Here is a 20,130-nt window from a genome sequence, read left to right on the forward strand (position 1 = left end):
TGCTCTTATAAATGCACATTAACTTTATATGAGTAGTTGGAGAAAAATTAGGTAGCCATTAAAAATAAATACACACATTATTCAGGAAACATGTATTAATTATCAAGGGTAAAAATGGAAGAAAAAAATTAATAACTCATTGATTTTAGTAATATGACAATGAAAAAAAATAACAAACTCTGACAAAACGACTATGAAAAAAAAACGGAGGGAATACTTAATTTATGGATTGAATTGTAAAGTTCAAGTGTTTAATAGGCACATAAAGTTAGGCTATGTTTGACAAGTAGTTAGAAGTTGAAAATACTCTATGTTTGACAAGTAGTTAGAAGTTGAAAACACAAGTTAAAAACCATTAGTTACAATGTTACATTAGGAACATAACTTGTGATTAATCACACATGACATGATAAAATCTACTCATAGGAATTTTATTATATTAGTACGATTAATTAGGATAAAATTTAGTTATATTTCTTAATCTGCCCATAAGAATTAAGAAAAGGAGTATAATTTAATAATTTAGTCATAAAGGCTATATGATGCGTCTAATTGAGTAAGACTTCCATCCATAGACAAGTTTTATATCTCTAGATTCATAAATTAAGACATGCATCAATAAAACATAACATTTATTTTAGTCTCAATTTGTAAATGATCTTGAGCCTGTATTTTTTGAAATTTGCAATTTCTCAATCTACAAATATCTATGACATTAATGTGATCTTCCTGAAACAAGGTGTGAAAGGAGAAATTTTTTCTTCATTTAAGCTGATTGGACATTGATTATGGTATTCGAAAGGATGAAATACTAAGTATTATTAAAACCAACACTTCAGATATTGTTGATTCATATGAAAAGTAAGAGCAATCTAATCGTCTCTCTATTATGTTCTTAAAGACCAACATTTTTGCTAGTATCCAAGACCAACATTTTTGCTAGAATCCAAGGGTTTGTTAACTAGCATGGGAATGTTAATAATCTTTTGAAGACAATTGATGAACAATTTGTTCCATCTAACAAGTCCCATGAAAACACCCATATAATGAAGTTTTCATCCATGAAGCTCACTAAGATAAAAGGAGTGTGTGATCACATCATGCACATAATGGATATAGTGGCTCATATAAAAACCTTGAAGGTTACTGTAACAGCCCAAGCAACCCGCATGTAGATATTGTCCGCTTTGGCCGCAGCCCTCACGGATTTGTTTCTGGCAATGGCACGCATGCCACCCCAAAACGCGTCTACACAAGGAAGGTGTCCACACCCATATATATGGCATGCTTCGTTCTCCTTCCTAACCGATGTGGGACTATATCCACCCCCCCTCAAGGGAGTCCAGCGCCCTCGCTGGCACACCGATCCGGGCCCCGGCTCTGATACCAATGTAACAGCCCAAGCAACCCGCATGTAGATATTGTCCGCTTTGGCCGCAGCCCTCACGGATTTGTTTCTGGCAATGGCACGCATGCCACCCCCAAAACGCGTCTACACAAGGAAGGTGTCCACACCCATATATATGGCATGCTTCGTTCTCCTTCCTAACCGATGTGGGACTATATGGGTTGCTTGGGCTGTTACAGTTACTATGTCGAAGTCCTTCATAGTGCACAACATTTTATGCACCTTGCTTCACTAATATGTCCCATTCAAGAACTTCTATATAAAAACGCGTAGGGTTATATGGTCTATCAATGATTTATGACCATGTGTGTTCAAGAGGAGGAGAGATTGGCAATGGAAGAAGGCAAGAAGGTGAACGTGACTATTTTAGTGAAGAATAAAAAGTATCAAGCTAACTACAAGGGAAAGATTCTTGCCAAGTCGATGATTAAAAAATATTCAAAGTGTTTCTTTTACAAGAAGAAGGGGCACATGAAGAAAAATTGCCCAAAGTTTAAAACTTGACTCAATAAGAAAGGTACTTTATTTGCTTTTGTTTATTATGAATCTAATATAGTCAAGATTGATCATAACATTGTGGATTGACTCTAGTTCTACAATCCATATTTCTAATACTTTGCAGGGTATGGAAGACCAAAGAAGGTTAATAGGTAGTGAGCAATACATTTATTCAACGAGCAAGATGAGCTCATATGTGGAATGATGTTACTTGCAATTATATGCGGTCTTTATTCAATTAATTTGTAAAATGATGTTACTTACAATTCTATGCAGTCTTTATTCACTTAATTTGCAAAAGGATGTTACTTACAATTCTATGCATGTATGTACCAGGTTAAAACGATGTTTTATGAATGAGAATTCCTCTATGTTGTGGCACCGGAGATTGGGACATATCTCCATTGAGAGAATTAATCGATTAGTAAAAGAAGGAGTACTTTGGACTTTATTGATTTTGAAGATTTGTGTGGATTGCATTAAGAGTAAGTAAACTAACAAGTTTAAAAAGGGTGCAAAAAAGAGCTCAAACCTATTGGAAATCATATATACAAAAATATGTTGTCTAAACATGAAAGCTAATAGTCTGAGATACTTTATCACCGTTAAAAATGATTACTCACAATACATGTATCTTTACCTATTTTGTTCTAAGGATGAAGCTTTAGGTGCCTTTAAAGTTTTTAAGGTTGAGGTAGAGAAACAATGTGGAATGCAAATTAAGATTGTGAGGTGACACAAAGGTGGAGAATACTATGGTAGATAAACAGAAAGTGGACAAGTGCTCGATCCATTTGCAAAATTTCTTCAAAAACATGGGATTGTTGCCCAGTACATTACTCCTTGTTCTCCAAATCAAAATGGTGTGGCAGAAAAATGAAATCGAACTTTAATGGATATGGTGAGAAGTGTGAGGAGTAATGCAAAACTTCCTCAATTTAGGCTACCTCACATGGTGTATGGTTGAAGAGTTTCATATTTGGGCTTAAAGTTGTAGACTCTATTTCTAGGCCATTGAAGTTGTATTGTGACAAGTTGATGCAATGTTTATGGCTAAGAATAAGAGTGGAAGCCGAAATAAACATATCATCATCAAATACTTAGCCATAAGAAAACATGTTAAAGAAAAGAAAGCGGTCATTGAACATATTAACATTGAGTTGATGGTTGTTGATCCTTTGACAAAAGGCATGCCATCAAAGAATTTTAAGAGTTAGTAGCACGAATATAACTTAGTTTGACGATGTAACATTCTTGTAAGTGCATTTATTGTTTTGAAGAAACTCTTATTCAATTTGATGTTTTCTCATTTATTTTGCGCACATTTTTAAAAAAATATAATTTACTTTTGACATAGAGTAAACATATGATTCATTCATTAAGTTGAAGAACTAATGTGAGAGACTTCATTTATTGTGATACATTTGAGATAATATTTACTCTTAAAGAATTTATTACCATGATTCATATATTTTTGTTTCTTATTCTACTAGATAATGAATTAAATGGACTATGTGAGAAAATGTAAGTTATTTCCTTTTTAACACGAACAGACATGCCTTTTAGTTGAAGAGAATATTTCTAATTTGAAAATATTCTTATTTTCATGTAGAAATTATTTCTAATGTGATTCATTATAGGTCTAGATTCAACTCATTATTCTTGTAACAACTACATAGTTATACCCATTATCTAGTAAGTGAAGATTTTTTTTGTTGAATTTTGTAATAGTCAAAACTCTATATAAGGTGTGTATTGTTCTTCTTTTAAGTTACTAAATTTGCACTTATCTATACGTATAACATCATCGTATATTAAGAGTGAGAGTTTGGACCAGCTATGAAGGGACTTTGACACGAGTTAGAACTAAACTTATAATAGAAAACAATGACTAGAGATTGATTTTTGTGATTCTTATTTTCGCTTTCACTTGATCTGAATATGTTGTTTTTAATGTGTTTAGATCGATATTATGTCTAAAAACATTGTAATTCTTGTATTGAATACAATAATGTACATATTCATGCCATTAATAGATCAAATACATGCATTTTTTATTCACAACACTTTTCAACCAACAATAATACAAGCTAAGATTTCGACAGTGGTACAGCCTCAACTGCAACATACTTACGCAAAATTTATTCATTAGCAACAAATAAACTAAGAAAAATCTTGACAATCTGAAATCTATTCATCAAGTATGTAATGATCGTCAAAGATAAGAGACAGTATAATAGTAATATAGAAAAGTAATATGCAACATTTTGATTTTCTATAACTAAAACCTAGAGGTACAACAACTCTCTTTAACACAGGGAAGTCAAAAGATAGTTCCAAGTTGTGCCATAAAAACTTAAATCGAATCCATTGCCAAACCGAACGAATATTTCATCTGCTTCTAACTACTACCATTTACCGTAACATGAATTTAAGAGCATAAAAAGCGTTGATTTTGATCATTCAATCTTACCTCGACCGTATTAATTAAGTAAAAAAAACCAATCTCGATCAACCATACGAGATTTAATAAGTCTTCTCACTTCCCATACTCTCGTTAATGTTCCGCGTGTGCAATACTTTTTCTCCAAATACCCTCAAATCAAGAAGGCTTGCATTCTAATGAAAAAACAAACGAATGATATTATGCGGCTGATAAGCATCTCGCCTTTTCGGCGGAATGAACTACTCCTCTTTGTCGTCCTCATCGTCACCCTCGTCATCAAACCTGTCATCACACTTGGGATCTCGACGGTGATCAAAATATATGCCAGCTTGGTTAAACAAAGAGTGCAAATGCAGAAGCTCCTCGAGAGAAAGTTTAAAAGGCCTTTTATCCTCAAACCCTCCCGTTCTGAGCACTCGAAGAATCTTTTCCTTGAAGGAGGTAAACCGTCCTATATCTTGAGCATCATCACCCTTGTGGGGTGAAGAGTCATCATTTTCATTGGAGATTTTGAACAAGTCAAAAAGTTTCCCTTTCTGCTTAAAGGATGCCCCAAGTGTCTTGCTTCTGTGAGTAAAACAAGTCCTAGTGAATGCCCTCCACTGATGGAGATCCAGATTGGGAACCTGACCCTTAGGGCGGATTATAACCACAGAAGAGTCAACTTTAGGGGAAGGGAGAAAGTCCCTCTTGCTTACATCCATCACAAGCTCCACGTCAGCCAGAAGCTTCACATTCACCGATAAGCGGTTAAAGCCAGAGTCACCGGGCCTAGCCAATAACCTTCGCGCGAACTCTTTCTGCAGCAGAAGCGTGGCACTCCGAAACGGCGTCGCTCCGTACACCAATTTAATCACGAGAGGGGAAGATATCCCATAAGGAATGTTGGCCACGACAATATCAAACCGCGGGAACTGCGTTCTCATTGCATCTCCTTTCATAACCTGCGAAAACCAAAAGAAAACCCTTATTTCTTTGGGTTGGGCATTTCATCAAATAGGTGAGGTGTGTGGCGAGTTAACACTTACCCTGAGCTTACCTTGGAGGCCGCGTTGGAGGACGCGCTTCTCGAGAACCTGGACCATGCGGGGGTCGATCTCGACGGCGACAACCTTGCGCGCGGCTTCGAGGAGCTTGAGGGTGAGGTTGCCGGTGCCGGGACCGATTTCGAGGACGGTGTCGGTGGGGTTTATGGCGGATTTCCGAACGATGGTGTCGAGAATTCGAGGGTTGATGAGAATGTGTTGGCCTCTGCTCTTGTAAAAACGTAAAGCCTCTTCGCCATCGCCATCGCCATCGCCATCTCCATGCACTTGCCGCACTGATCGAACCCTACGAGGAATTATTCCAACTACGCGTCTCGTGGCGCCAAGCATGTTCATGCTATCACTCTCGTGCAACATCAACCTACACACAGATACCTAGTTGCCTCCTTTCTTCCATAGCCCATCAAAGACTAAGTACTGGACCCAAAGCCCAACTACACTTCCTTTCGTCTTTAGACATAGCAAGAAACTCACTGGGCTCCTATCCCCCTAAAGCCCACTATTAACATATTTCTTTCTCCCCCTTCTCTTTCTTTTCTCTCTCTCTCATCTTTTATTGTCTTCTCTCTTCTTTTTTCTCACTATTTAATTATTGAATATTTAAAATTATTTTTAAATTATAAATACTATCAAATATTAAAAACTTTAAATTATTAAATATTTAAAAATAGGTTAATATTTTCTTTTATAAGGTTTAATCTTAATCTCAAAGCGAATTGCACTATTTTGACGGTGCATATTTTATATTAATTATTTAGCAAGGTCAAACTAAAATGTGGGGCCTGAATTGATAGAATTTAGAAGCTATGATTTTCGTAGTTGTATCTATGGTCAAAGCGAAGGGTTCGAAATGTGTCCCCATTAGCCATACATCATTACATGTGCATATTGTGGGACAAAAACGACTTTGAGTTGTAGCCGATGGTGGAACTAGCTAGATTGGAGTCATCTTCTTGTCGTTGTATCATTGCAAGCTTTCTACTTGTCTATTTATACGAATGATCGGGTTAAAGTGCAATTCTACTCTGCTTACCCAAACCAACAAACATGAACAAAGCATGGAACCAACCAATGATTGTTTCAAGCTTGGGGGAATTCGTAATTCATTTCTAGTTGTGGTGCTCTCAATCCCTTTGAATCAAGTACTTTTTTTGAGCATTTGGAATAGAAAATGATTGGTCCTTGCTTTGGTTATTAAACACTGGGTGAGAAAAACAATTGCATTGTCTCACCTGTGTTATCCTTTTCTATGACAGATAATAACAAGGTGATTTTGGTGGTCGCTGTTTCACTTCTTGGTGGGGTGCCAAAATAATTAAATTTTCATTTTCTAAGAGCATATCCAGTAAGCAACCTCTACTCGACATGTTCTAATGGTTCTTTTTTAATTAAGAATTAATCTTGGTTACGACACATCCTTAATTGATACAACTTTCTTTTTTCTTACATGTAAGTGCAAGCGCTGCTTATAGTTGATTCAATATTGCTTCCTTATATTACGATTAGCTGTGAGTGATGTAAATAATAATCCATTAGCATTAACTGATAATATTTTAAAATCTTGGACCAACCTACCTTCCTTGAATTTTAGTTATTGAAAAATTAGGCAAAAAGAAAAAGGGTGGTTATGACAGAATAATGGTCTCATCCAAAACATTGTTGACACCATGCACCTTACCTAACAGGGTAATAGGGAGAAGCCTGTATTTTGGCGCCAAGTATATATATAAAATATAAGTACATTTACATCACAGATTCACAAAAACGAGTTAAAAGAAAGCGAATAAAGTTCAAGAGATCAATTAATCAATTCACTTCTAGAAGATTGGTCTAGTTATTTATAGCCAGCGCATATTAACATGATGGACCAAAAAAGATTATTGAATTAGATGAGCAACTTTACGCCATCAAAAGTTTAACTCATATTATTCCATTTCAATAAAATAATGATATATACAATAGGCAGTGTAAACAATTTCTACGCGGTGATTCAGTTATAAATTACATGTATATTAAGTTTGTTAAGTTTTAAATTTAATTCTACTTTTAGTTCTTAAATTTTTTTTCAAGTAAAATGATTATATAATTTTAGCATCTTAAATTTTATTGAGTTAATTGGATTCCTTAGTGCTGATGGATTTTGTAAAGCGCTTTGGGAAGAACATTAATGTAGTTGTGGATTGAAAAATGAAGTTTGGTGATGGCGGAAATTGAAAGAAGAAGGTGGTGGTGTGAACAAATGCGTCATACATAATATAGTTAATATATATCTCTATTGAAGTTGACCTAGGAGGAGGAGGAAGTTATATATCTTTATTAAATAAAAGAAAATACATAAACCAAGTCCAAAACACATTTTTTTCCATAAATAAATCATCTCTTATTTGTTACTTAACTTTCTTGTTATTCTAATCTAAACAACGTAAATTTTTATTTATTATTTAAAATTTAATTATGCTACATTAATTATAAATTTAATATATAATAAAATAATAATTTTTTTATAATATTTTTTCACACTAACGGCCGGAAATGATGATATTACTTATAAGAAACACGCATATAACAAAAAATATAAATGAAGGAATCTTTTAACGTTTTTAATTGTAATTGGCAAGCAAAAGAACATAAGAAGGGGGGAATGTCTGTTGAATGGTGATGTAAGTACCCAAATTTGCCATACGACTGAAAAATAGTGGTCACTCCATAATCTATATTTTTTCTTTTAAACCGTGACAAAATGACTGGTATACTTGATGGTAAGAATGATAAAAATATGTTTTTATGTCTTTCCAAAAAAATAGTTTTAATTTTTATTTTATTTTAGCCTTTTTAATTTGAAAATACATCATCTTTTATTTTTAAAATGATTTAGACAATACTTTATATATTATTTTTAAGTGTTTTATAAATAACTTTGAAATTTTAAAAGCTAAAAGTTGTATTTTCAGATTAGAAAGTAATATAATTAAAAAGATTTAAAGAAACTAAAACTAAAATTTGAAAAATTTAGAGGGAATAAAAACGTATTTTTGCACGAGACGAACTTTGCTTACTCTCAAAACAACTGAATTGACATCATAATATATAAAAATTAAAGAACGATATTTCGTCTTTGAAAATCCGGCCAAAGCTACCAATAATACGATAATGAAATGAAAAAACTACAACTTAGGATGCAGTAAAGGTTTAAACTATTAATATATAGTATGGTTCACAACACTCTCGAAGATACTTTTTTCAAAAGATAATGAAATATATTCATTGTTTAAAATAAATTACATTCTTAGACATTAACGAGGAGCTACTTTAAAGTTAAAGTTTAAGCTTAATTTAAAAAAAATCATAATTTCACTATATTAGTTTAATAGTTTAATTCATTTTATCGAAAAACTCCATTTCATAGTGTCATATTAATTAATTCATATAAGAGGGAGAGAAAATTTAGGATATGGAATTTCTTAAATTGATTTAGTTATTTTTTCCACGGTTTTAATTTAGTTATTTTTAAAAATACGTTTCCCTTTTATATATATAAAAAATAAAGCTTGTTAAATTTTTAAGAATTAATTTTTCAAGTGTGTTTAACTTTAAACTCTTGCACATGGTAAAAAAAAAAAAAAAAAAAAACTAACACAAGTCATGAACAAAAAAAAAACCTTCTATAAGAAGCAACGGTGGGAATTAGTTAAACTTTTTTATTGAATAAAAAAAATCAACTTCTATTTTAAGGAGAAAATATTAGAAAGTTGAGGCAAACACCATAATTCCAATGAGGAGACCCTAATCATTGTCATATTGAACTTTAACTTTAATACTATATTAAAAGTATGCATGTTTGCTTAATTATCGCTACAAATAATCTTTCTTGATCAAAGTATTAAAATATGCATATCTGATATTTGAACTTCTTCATGAAAGATAAGCAACAAATGAAGGTTTATTTTTACGATAAACCTAAACCACTTGTATATATAGAGGGACGTGAAGCATTTAAAATGTTCATATTTTATGCTTTTATAGAGCATCTTTTATATATATATCACGCATTGAATAATTCATGGGAGGAAAGCGACTGAGGGAGATTTATGGAGGAATAACACAAAAAGCATAATTTATTTTGTAGTATCAACAAAAGGTTTTTTTTTTATATTTTTTTTATTTGCAATCCAAAATGTACATAAACGTACAGAAATGACAATTATGTATAGTAAATGACCGATTGAGACAAGATAATTGCAGTATATTTGGTACGGACTTATGGTGTGAGTGGCTATGAAATAATTAAAGTTCACTATATACAAAAGTTGATGTATTGGTAAAAGTTTGAGTAGTTTTTGGCTTCTCTCAGTCATTGGTGGAGTTATAGGTAAATATTATCGAATTTGATGAAAACTAATTTATGTGGAGAAATTTAGTTATTTTTAGTATGATCTCTTACTTTAATTATATATATTTTTATATATATTATAAGAGTTGAATTGAAATTTTTGTTTAATCGATTTGAACTCAATTTTATAGATCCATAACGTGTTGATAAAGGTTAATAATTTTTAGAAGGTTTAATATATTAGTAGTTCTTTAAATTTTTTTAAGAAAATTTTAATTATGCTCGTAGATTTTAAAAATTTGTAATCTTTTACGGTTTTAGTAATTGAGTATTTAGAGTTAATTTGTGATGATTTAAAACTATCATACATGTAACAGTGTGCAACAATTCTAATCACTTTATAGATTCAATTACAAAAGTTATAGAGGATGAATAAGTACCCAAGTACAAATTTTTGTTTAACTCATGAAATTAATTAAAAAATCTTAAAAGATTCATAAATATGTTAAGTTTAAATTTGATTTCCACAATTATAATAAAAAGAATGCAAACAATTAGGAAGTGGGTAGACCAAAATGAGATCTACAAAAGCACTGCCTTTGAGTTCCAAAATTCCAATCTCCATATCCGTTGGTTTCGGCGTTAAACGTTGATGAAAGGTGGAAGACCAAGACAAATAAAAGCTATAGAAACATAACATGTTGATTAACAAGAATTGATAACATGGTAAAGGAGAGTGTGAAACGGAATTACTAGGTGCATTGAGAACATGGCCACGTGGGTGATTCATCTTCCGAGACAGATATCATGAATGTCATGACTTACCGTGTGTTTGCATTCGCGTTTTAACATGATTTTTCATGTTCAACTTGAAGCAATGAATAGCTGTTTTTATGTAAATCCGTATATAAACGTGAAAAGAGACGAAAGAATTGCGTTTCAAAATGAAAAACAAACACCCACTCATTACTAAATACCAACCATGAAACCACATCTACTCATGCTATGGGTTGCTCAAAGCTTATAATAAATTTAAGGAACACATGCAGGGTAAAATGAATTTTCAGGTATAAATAATGGGTTATTGTAAAGTAAATTAGGTAGCTAAAAATATACCTTTGCTTTCTCTATCTTTTTGTCTTTTGAAAGAAGAAAGAAAAGTAACGAATAACGAACTTTAATTCACCCAAGCCTGCGCATAATAAAATAACAAGGCCCCCACACGGGAGTGAGAAAATGGTCAACCGCGTTCCTATCTGCCTATGCCTATCTCTTCATCAAACTTTTTATTTTAGTTTTTTAAAAAAAATAAAAACTTTTAAAAATACTTTATGATAATCATTTAGTAGTGGTATGCATGCATTTAATCACGTTATTCCTTGGTGATATGTGACCAAATATCATTGAAGTCGTGTTTGTATTGACATTGCAATTACGTGGCCTAAGTTTCAATGTCTCTTCGAAACATAAGGAGATGCTTTTGGGAATGGAGGTTGGAGGCAAGTGAACCTCAATAAAAATACATGCTAAATGTATGTATATTAAATCATCACTAAATGGTAATAAAAACTTTCTTCAAATTAATGTTTTAGAAATTATAAAAAATGAGAAAATAAAATTAAAAGACAAAAAATGTGATTTATAAGAAGTGATCCCGTCCGTCCCCATTTTAACTTCTCTTGGGCTGGTCAAAATATAATAGATTAAAGCAAGTTGGTGAGTTAGAAACCTTAATCCGTCATGCTAAAAAACGAGCCAAGATTTTTATTCATGTAATTACCACCTTGCCTATCATAATGAATTTTATTTATGCTATGCAAAAGACTAAAAATAATAACATTAAAAAAATTAACAAGTTATTATATTAAAAAAAACTATAATCCTCTCTATGAATTCAAAATTTAAATTTATTAACGAAGATCATTGATGCCAAATATATATTGAAAACTTCTTGAAATTCACATTCATTAGTTAAAATAACCATTATCCATAATTGAAAAATACAAAAAAGAAAGACTATACAAATATATCTGGATTAAAAAATGTCAAGAAAAGTTTGTAGCATAAGCCTCTACAATTCATCTGGATAATAATAACACTTTCAAAATTTCAAACTAAATTAGTTTTATTAAAAAGTATTATTAATCACTATATATATATATATTACATATTAATCTTATATATATATATATATATATATATATTACACACTATATAACTTTTTATAATACATAATATTATTTATCATATAAATAGGTTAACCTATAAACTCTAGTAGACATTTTTTTAAAGCATAAATGATGACTTTTTTACTCAAACAAACTTTTTTTTTTAAGTAGAAGCATGACCTTTTTGATAGATAGGACAAGCCAAGTCAAATTACATAAGTCTTTGATACATTATTTGCCTTATTTTCACCTCAAAAAATTTTGATATCATGTTTCTTTTATCAATAAAAAAGAGTACAAAAACAATAATAATAAAAATGAAATCTAAGTTATTTTATCTATATATATTATAAACTTAAAAGAATAGATTAATTTATCTATCATTTAGATATATTGTGTATACACTTAGTTTTCAAGTTTAAATATTATTTTTAATAAATGGGTTAGGGCAAGTCATAAACTCTTAATTAATTTATAATCGCGTAAACAATTATCTCTTAAGTTTAAATACTGTTTTAATCTTGTAATACCTAAAGAAAATAAAATATGATAATGTTTAAAGATTAAATTATCTAAAATAATAATTAAAAATACCAATAAAAGACACAACAATTCTAATTGAATAAATAAAACAATATATTTAAATTTAAAGTTAAATTTTGTATATTATAATATAATACATTTTTATTTAAATAATTATATATAAATAAATGTGTGATATATAGAACAAAGTAGGTACCATAGTACTCATACCTACTCTAATACTAGTCCTATTAATATTTGCATATAAATATTTATTTTTATCGAGTCCATATTATTATTATGTGTGTTTTTACTCTCTCTTCTGAGATTATTTATTTATTTATTTATTTTTGGATATTATTACTTAATCAAAGTTATTAGTGTAGGAAATTTTATGAACTTTTTTTTTTCTTTCTTATTTTTCCTTTTTGGCCCAGGGCCACTTTTTACACATAAAAAAAAAGAGGCTAGTTTATTTCTTTAGTACTTAACTTTTATTTTGGTTTACCGTTGGTTTTGGTGAACTTGATGGACGGAATTATTTTGTATAATGCTTGAACCTTGCTTACATGCATAATACATATACATTTAAAAAAAAAAAAAAAGTAGTGAGCAAACTAATATATATAAATAAGACAGATTGTCCTCGACTCGCATCTTCCATTTGATTTTTCCTTATGCTTCAGACATTAGCGGAAAGTTGAGACAAAAAAGAAAGATGGAATCATTTGTAAGGCTAAAGAAATTGAATAAAAAAAGGCGAGGCTCGATTTTTTGTGTTTTTGGTATCCAAGGTGAGGGTTGTGTTTGTTATGGTTCTAGTAATTCACTATTTTGTTCATCACTTTGTTTTTCTCCGATTTTCCAGCGAAAATGGCTCAACGTTGTGAATTTGTGACGATGGGAGATGGTTGGTGTGGTAGCAATACGATAAGGGGTTGGGTCACCGTTGGTTCACATGACATGACAAAGAAGGCAAATGCAAAAGGGTTTTCTTTCCAGTTTTCAGGTTCACATGAAATCAACACTCATGTGTGGGCCATGACTGCTCATAAATACCGCATTCATTCACTCGCCCATCAAACCCAACCCCTAAACTACTATTAAGTTTATGCACCAAAAATACTACTATTAGGTTTCACGTTAATCTGTCCATGTTTATGTTTGACTACGTCTTAAAGATTTGATTTTAGGACCATAACTGATTATAGCTGAAGTAATGTTAGGTCATTTTTGCGTTCTATTAAAAGTTTGATAAAAGAAGTCATGCATTTATAGTACTCAATAGTTTTACTTTGTCTTTTAATTTTTTATAATTAATAACAAAAAGTTCATATAAATTGGTAGTTGATAATGTAAAATTATTTATATTATTATTGCATCACCATTAAACTCTACAAGTTTTATACCAAGTTTTATTTTTAACTTGTATTTAATTATAAAATCACTTTTGACCATTAATCATGTTTAATTAAATATCAAAATTTATTAGTACAAATAATTTATTACTTTACCTCTAAAATTAATTGATTTAGTGAAAGCATAATTATTAAAAATAAAGATAACTAACTTTTCCTTGACTTGTATTGTGTCACGTTCTTAGTACAAAGTTAACGACCACCGTTTTTTATGCGCGAATTGAATTTCATTCTTCTCTTACCGGCTAAAAAAAGTATAACTATAATTAAAGGACTACATTTCTTTCGACAATAAAGCCGTTGATTGCCAAACTTAAAAAGAAATAATAATATTTTTGCTATTTAACAGAGTTGTTGTAGTAGTATTTATTTTGATCACATTCCTTGTGTTTTGGGTGTGGGACACAGAGATTACATTTCAGACATAATTTACATTACTCCTTTACTGGAAGCGGTGTTGTGTGAACATTCAGAAAAAAGCTGTTTTGCATTACGTCTTATAAATTGGTCTACTCAGCAGTCAGCACTGAATGAGTAGAGTGTGAGACTTTAGTGCCCTCAACACCGAGTTTAATTGACCTACTTGCCACCTTCACCACTCTCTTCTCTTTGGATACCAAAACCACAGCACTCAAAGCAACAGCACACCACACACCCTCTCTTTCATTCTCTGTTGTCTTCTACAGCGTTTGGGAAAACATGGAAACCACCTCGGTTTCCAAATTGCCGTTTGCATTCTTCTGCTTGGCATTGTGGTTGGGTTATCAGCTGCAGCGGGTTCACTGTACCGTTGCTTACGACCGAAAGGCCATCCTTATCAATGGCCAAAGGAGAATCCTTTTCTCAGGCTCCATACATTACCCCAGAAGTACCCCAGATGTAACTTTCTTCTTCTTCTTCTTCTTCTTATAATTTTCTCGTGGACAAAAAACTTTACCTTGTTCCATGTTTGTTTCTCTCTGTAGATGTGGGAAGATCTGATTTTCAAGGCTAAAGAGGGGGGTATAGACGTCATTGAAACCTACGTCTTTTGGAATATTCATGAGCCTTCTCAAGGCAATGTACTTCACTACCACTCTCTCTCTCTAAGCCACTTATTATCTTCTTCTTTTTTTTTTTTTCAAGTTGAATTTGAGGTTTAATGTCTCTGTGTTTTCTTTGCATGGAATTGGATTTAGTACAACTTTGAAGGAAGGTATGATCTGGTGAGGTTTGTGAAGACAGTACAGAAAGCGGGGCTATACGCTCATCTTCGCATTGGACCTTATGTCTGTGCAGAATGGAATTTCGGGTACCTTAAAGTTTCCAACTTTCTTTCTCTTATGTTGTTTTGTTTCTAACTCGAGCTCTTTTGGTCATGTGGGGTGGTGTTCGATTTTCCTATGATTTTTCCCTTGTAATGTGCAGAGGATTTCCTGTTTGGCTCAAGTATGTTCCGGGCATTAGCTTTAGAACAGACAATGAACCTTTCAAGGTGTCTCTCTCTGTCTCTCTTAAGCCAATTTTTATGACATTGTTGAGTGAGTTACTAAAATCTTTCAATTGAAAGGTTTTATTGATGACCCGTTAACGATGTTGCAGAAAGCAATGAAAGGGTTTACTGAGAAGATTGTGGGAATGATGAAGAGTGAAAGTCTCTATGAATCCCAGGGTGGTCCTATTATACTCTCTCAGGTGTTGTTTAGTCTCCATTGTTAACTTGCTTTGTGTATTTATATATAGTCTACCAATTTTATCTGAATTGTTTTGGAAGGGCACTATACCACCAGTAGCTGTAGACTTTTCACTTTAGATCTGGCTAAGTGGCTATAATATTATTCACAATATGGTATTTCAGATTGAAAATGAGTATGGGGGACAGAGTAAATTATTTGGACCTGCTGGCCAAAAGTATGTGAACTGGGCTGCAAAAATGGCTATTGAAACGGGAACAGGGGTCCCATGGGTGATGTGCAAGGAAGATGATGCACCTGATCCAGTGGTGAGCATTCTCACCCTTCCTTTGTCGTGAAAGTTATGTACTAATATTACATGCTGCCCTCGGCTGCACCATCACATTTGTTGTTGTTGTTTTTGTTCTATTGTTATTATTATAATAAAAAATCAAGAGGTGTGTAGCTTAAATAAAATGCGTTTGTTGCCCTAATTTTTCTTTTTCAAGAACCTTGCATGTTCAGGAATGTGGTTGGTATTTTAATCTGTTTCTGTTTCCGGTTTAATGACAGATAAACACATGCAATGGCTTTTATTGCGATTATTTTACTCCTAATAAACCCTATAAGCCTACAATTTGGACAGAGGCTTGGAGTGGCTGGTAACCATTTTTTATTTTTTTATTGTTACTCTCAAAATTTGGAATTAAAGAAATGAACTTGCATAACTTTTTCTGTCAAATATGAAGGTTTACCGAGTTTGGAGGTCCAATTCATGAAAGACCTGTTCAGGATTTGGCATTTGCTGTTGGCCGATTCATACAAAAAGGAGGATCCTTTGTAAACTACTATATGGTTGGTTATCTTATACAAAAAAGGCCGATTCATAAAAATTTTGATGATGATGACAGCATTTACTCTAGTAACTTCTCTTTGCGCATGTAGTATCATGGAGGAACCAATTTTGGCCGAACAGCTGGAGGCCCTTTCATCACTACAAGTTATGACTATGATGCTCCACTGGATGAATATGGTGAGAACTGAAAGTTTTATAATTTATGTGATTGCTGGCTATTACTGTTCTTTTCCTTAGTTATTTCTATTGGACCTATATCAACAATTTTAAGTCAAGAGACTTGCCACCCTGATGACTTAACTGAATACATTTGTTTTTAAAAAAAATGACAGGTTTGATTAGACAACCAAAGTATGGTCATCTAAAGGAGCTTCATAAGGCTATCAAGATGTGTGAGCGGGCTTTAGTTTCAACTGATCCTGTTGTTACTTCATTAGGGAACTTCCAGCAGGTGTAACTTACTCTCAATTTTTCTCTCCTTTTAATCGTGCCATAGTTTTTGTTTGCTGACCCCTGTGGGTATTCACCTTTTACCAGGCTCATGTATACTCTACAGAATCTGGAGACTGTGCTGCTTTCCTTGCAAACTATGATACAAAATCTTCTGTTAGGGTGATGTTCAACAATATGCACTATAACTTACCTCCTTGGTCCATCAGCATCCTCCCTGATTGTAGAAATGTTGTTTTTAATACAGCAAAAGTACGTAACGAAAGTCTAAGATTTGAAATCATCATATTCCATTGGTACTCAGGGATCACCATATTAGGCTTCCTAGGACACAATTTATTCACCTTTAATATCTCCATTCGATGAGATTTAACAATTTAAAATGGTGTAAAACCACTGAAGTCGTTTTCTTTCTCTATCAGGTTGGAGTGCAAACATCTCAGATGCAAATGTTGCCAACAAATACTCGGATGTTTTCATGGGAGAGTTTTGATGAAGATATTTCTTCTCTAGATGATGGCTCTGCCACAATCACTACTTCTGGTCTCTTGGAACAGATAAATGTAACACGGGATTCAAGTGATTATCTTTGGTATATAACTAGGTAAGCTTGATTTTCTAAGTTTGATAGGTTTGTTCCATAAGTAAGTGAATTTGTCAATATCCTACTGCTGAAATTATTTATGCTTTAGATTCCTAGTTTCTTAGTTTGTTGAAGAACTGTATGAGTCATTATTTTTATTCCACCATGCATTGACACTATGACCAATATTGAGTCTTTTTCTTAGCAGTTTTTTTTGTTCGTTTTTGAAACACACAACAAATCACTTGCATTAACCATGAAAATAAACAGTTGGTTTTCTAGATGCTGAATTGAATATGATCTCTAGTAGGTTCCTGCTGCTAAATGATAAATATTAATAAACCATTTTGACTAACTAATTTATTTCATATCAAAATGTCTACAGTGTTGATATAGGTTCATCCGAATCCTTTCTCCATGGTGGCAAACTCCCCACTCTCATTGTTCAATCCACAGGCCATGCAGTGCATGTTTTTATCAATGGTCAACTTTCTGGTGTGTTTTCTGCTTCCTTCTTTTCTATATCTCCTTTCCATCTTATTTGTCAAAGGAAACACTATAAATATATTAAAAACAGGTTCTGCATATGGAACAAGGGAGGATAGGAGATTCAGATATACTGGCCCGATAAACCTTCGTGCTGGAACAAACAAAATAGCTCTACTCAGTGTTGCTGTTGGACTTCAAGTAAGTTTTGTTTTCCACCTTTACTTTCTGAAATCCTACTGCAGTTGAGGATGGAGGAAACTACATACAAGTATCAATTCATGCAATTCATTGGGTTATATCAAAAGACAAATTTTCAGCAAAACCATTTAAATATTATTTATTTATTGTATTTGGTTTCTCCTTTAGTTTTCTTGTGAAAGGTCTTCTACCCTTTATTAATTGAACGAGGTGCCATCATGTCCACTCATCCTCCTTATTGGTGTGTCAACTGTGCGTATAAAGGATTTATACTTTGTCTACTAATGAATAATATCATTCTTTTCTGATGTGTTGTCATAGAACGTGGGAGGACATTTTGAGACTTGGAACACAGGAATCCTTGGTCCAGTTGCACTCCGTGGACTTGACCAAGGAAAGTTGGACTTATCTTGGCAGAAATGGACTTACCAGGTTGCTTAGTCTTACTTAACCTGCTTTTGTTGTCTCAGTTACAAAGTAAAAAATTATACTAAGACATGCCAATTCTTAAAAAACAGGTTGGGTTGAAAGGAGAGGCCATGAATCTTGCATCTCCAAATGGTATCTCTTCGGTAGAGTGGATGGATTCAGCATTAGTTTTAGATAAAAATCAACCATTGACATGGCACAAGGTATAAATAAACAGAAATGTGCTTAAGGTTCATCGAAACCAAATATTGGCTTTCAAAAACAATAAAATTTATTGGTAAATTTGCAGACTTATTTCGATACTCCAGCAGGAGACGAGCCATTGGCATTGGACATGGAAGGTATGGGTAAAGGTCAAATATGGATTAATGGGCTGAGCATTGGAAGATACTGGACTGCTCCAGCTACCGGTAATTGCAATGGTTGCAGCTACGCTGGCTCATTCCGCCCTCCAAAGTGTCAGGTTGGTTGTGGCCAACCAACCCAACGATGGTCAGTATAATTTTTTTTGTTGATAGTGAGCTTGTTTGAATACAAATTAAAAGTGTTTATGAAAATTTCTCTATTGGAAAAAAATTCGATAGAGAAACTTTCAAAAGTTTTTTTAAATTTTGTATTCAAACAGACTCATTATATAGATAATGCATGGCTCACTTAGGCTCAAAGTCCTTTACTTTTGGTACTAAATATTTCAGGTACCATGTACCTAGATCATGGTTGAAGCCAAATCATAATCTGTTAGTTGTCTTTGAGGAACTTGGGGGAGATCCTTCAAGAATTTCACTTGTAAAGAGATCAGTGGGAAGTGTGTGCGCTGATGTGTCTGAGTACCACCCAAATATTAGGAATTGGCACATTGAGAGCTTCGGAAAATCAGAGGTGTTCCATCCTCCAAAAGTTCACTTGCATTGTAGTCTTGGCCAGGCCATTTCTTCCATTAAATTTGCAAGCTTTGGAACTCCTTTGGGGACCTGTGGGAACTATGAGCAGGGAGTTTGTCATTCTCCCGCTTCCTATGCCATCTTAGAGAAGGTACTCTTCATTAACTTAGTAACACATTTTTCTTTGGATGATAATATAACTTATGCTCTTTGTCATTTCATTTTTGACAGAAATGTATAGGAAAACGAAGATGCACGGTCAGTGTATCAAACAGTAACTTTGGACACGACCCATGTCCGAATGTGTTGAAGCGGTTATCAGTTGAAGCTGTTTGTGCTCCAACTACTAGCAATAGAAGGGGATGAATGGTTAACAAAGCACCTTTTTATATGCAGTTACTTAACAGAAGAATAATTGAATAGTATAGGTTAATTTAAGTGTCATAGTTGTGTTTAGGGAGAAAGTAACTATGTTGGTGCCGAAGGCACGAGGTTTATAATTTTATTTAATGATGTGCTAAGGGGATTGTATTGTATAAATTAGTTGTTGTTGGGTAGGTGAATTTGGAGTGATAGTTCCAGGCCTTTTTAAGTTTTAACTAGAAATAGGCACTGGGAAGAGGTTGGTGTGATGGTTTTTCATTTCATAATTTATGGGGTAAATTAAACTCCAAATCAGGTTCTAGTTGGGAGTGGATCCTACTGTATCCATTCTCTACTTTTATTTAAACTCCATTCTTCTGTTCACTTTGCCTC

The 20,130-nt window shown here is 32.9% G+C and overlaps 2 protein-coding genes across 2 annotated transcripts; one reads left to right on the forward strand and one right to left on the reverse strand.

Moving 5' to 3' along the window:
• Positions 1-4,011: 4,011 nt before the first annotated feature.
• On the reverse strand, positions 4,012-5,800 carry DIM1B (Ribosomal RNA adenine dimethylase family protein). Its single transcript, XM_020361890.3, has 2 exons — positions 5,381-5,800; positions 4,012-5,296 (listed from the first exon to the last, which is right to left on the reverse strand). The coding sequence occupies exons 1-2, from the start codon at positions 5,753-5,755 to the stop codon at positions 4,592-4,594; spliced, it is 1,080 nt and encodes a 359-aa protein (XP_020217479.1). The 5' UTR covers positions 5,756-5,800; the 3' UTR covers positions 4,012-4,591.
• Positions 5,801-13,924: 8,124 nt separating this feature from the next.
• Positions 13,925-20,121, forward strand: BGAL3 (beta-galactosidase 3). Its single transcript, XM_020361593.3, has 19 exons — positions 13,925-14,715; positions 14,802-14,897; positions 15,015-15,127; positions 15,244-15,310; positions 15,418-15,510; positions 15,674-15,817; positions 16,062-16,150; positions 16,238-16,343; positions 16,434-16,521; positions 16,677-16,795; positions 16,882-17,046; positions 17,217-17,398; positions 17,763-17,872; positions 17,955-18,064; positions 18,386-18,496; positions 18,583-18,696; positions 18,783-18,985; positions 19,189-19,525; positions 19,606-20,121. Exons 1-19 carry the CDS (start codon positions 14,536-14,538, stop codon positions 19,738-19,740), a joined length of 2,562 nt encoding a protein of 853 aa, XP_020217182.1. The 5' UTR covers positions 13,925-14,535; the 3' UTR covers positions 19,741-20,121.
• The last annotated feature ends 9 nt before the right edge of the window (positions 20,122-20,130 follow it).

The sequence above is a fragment of the Cajanus cajan genome, chromosome 11, assembly GCF_000230855.2.
Source record: "Cajanus cajan strain Asha chromosome 11, NIPB_CcT2T_4, whole genome shotgun sequence".
NCBI classification, from domain to species: Eukaryota; Viridiplantae; Streptophyta; class Magnoliopsida; order Fabales; family Fabaceae; genus Cajanus; species Cajanus cajan.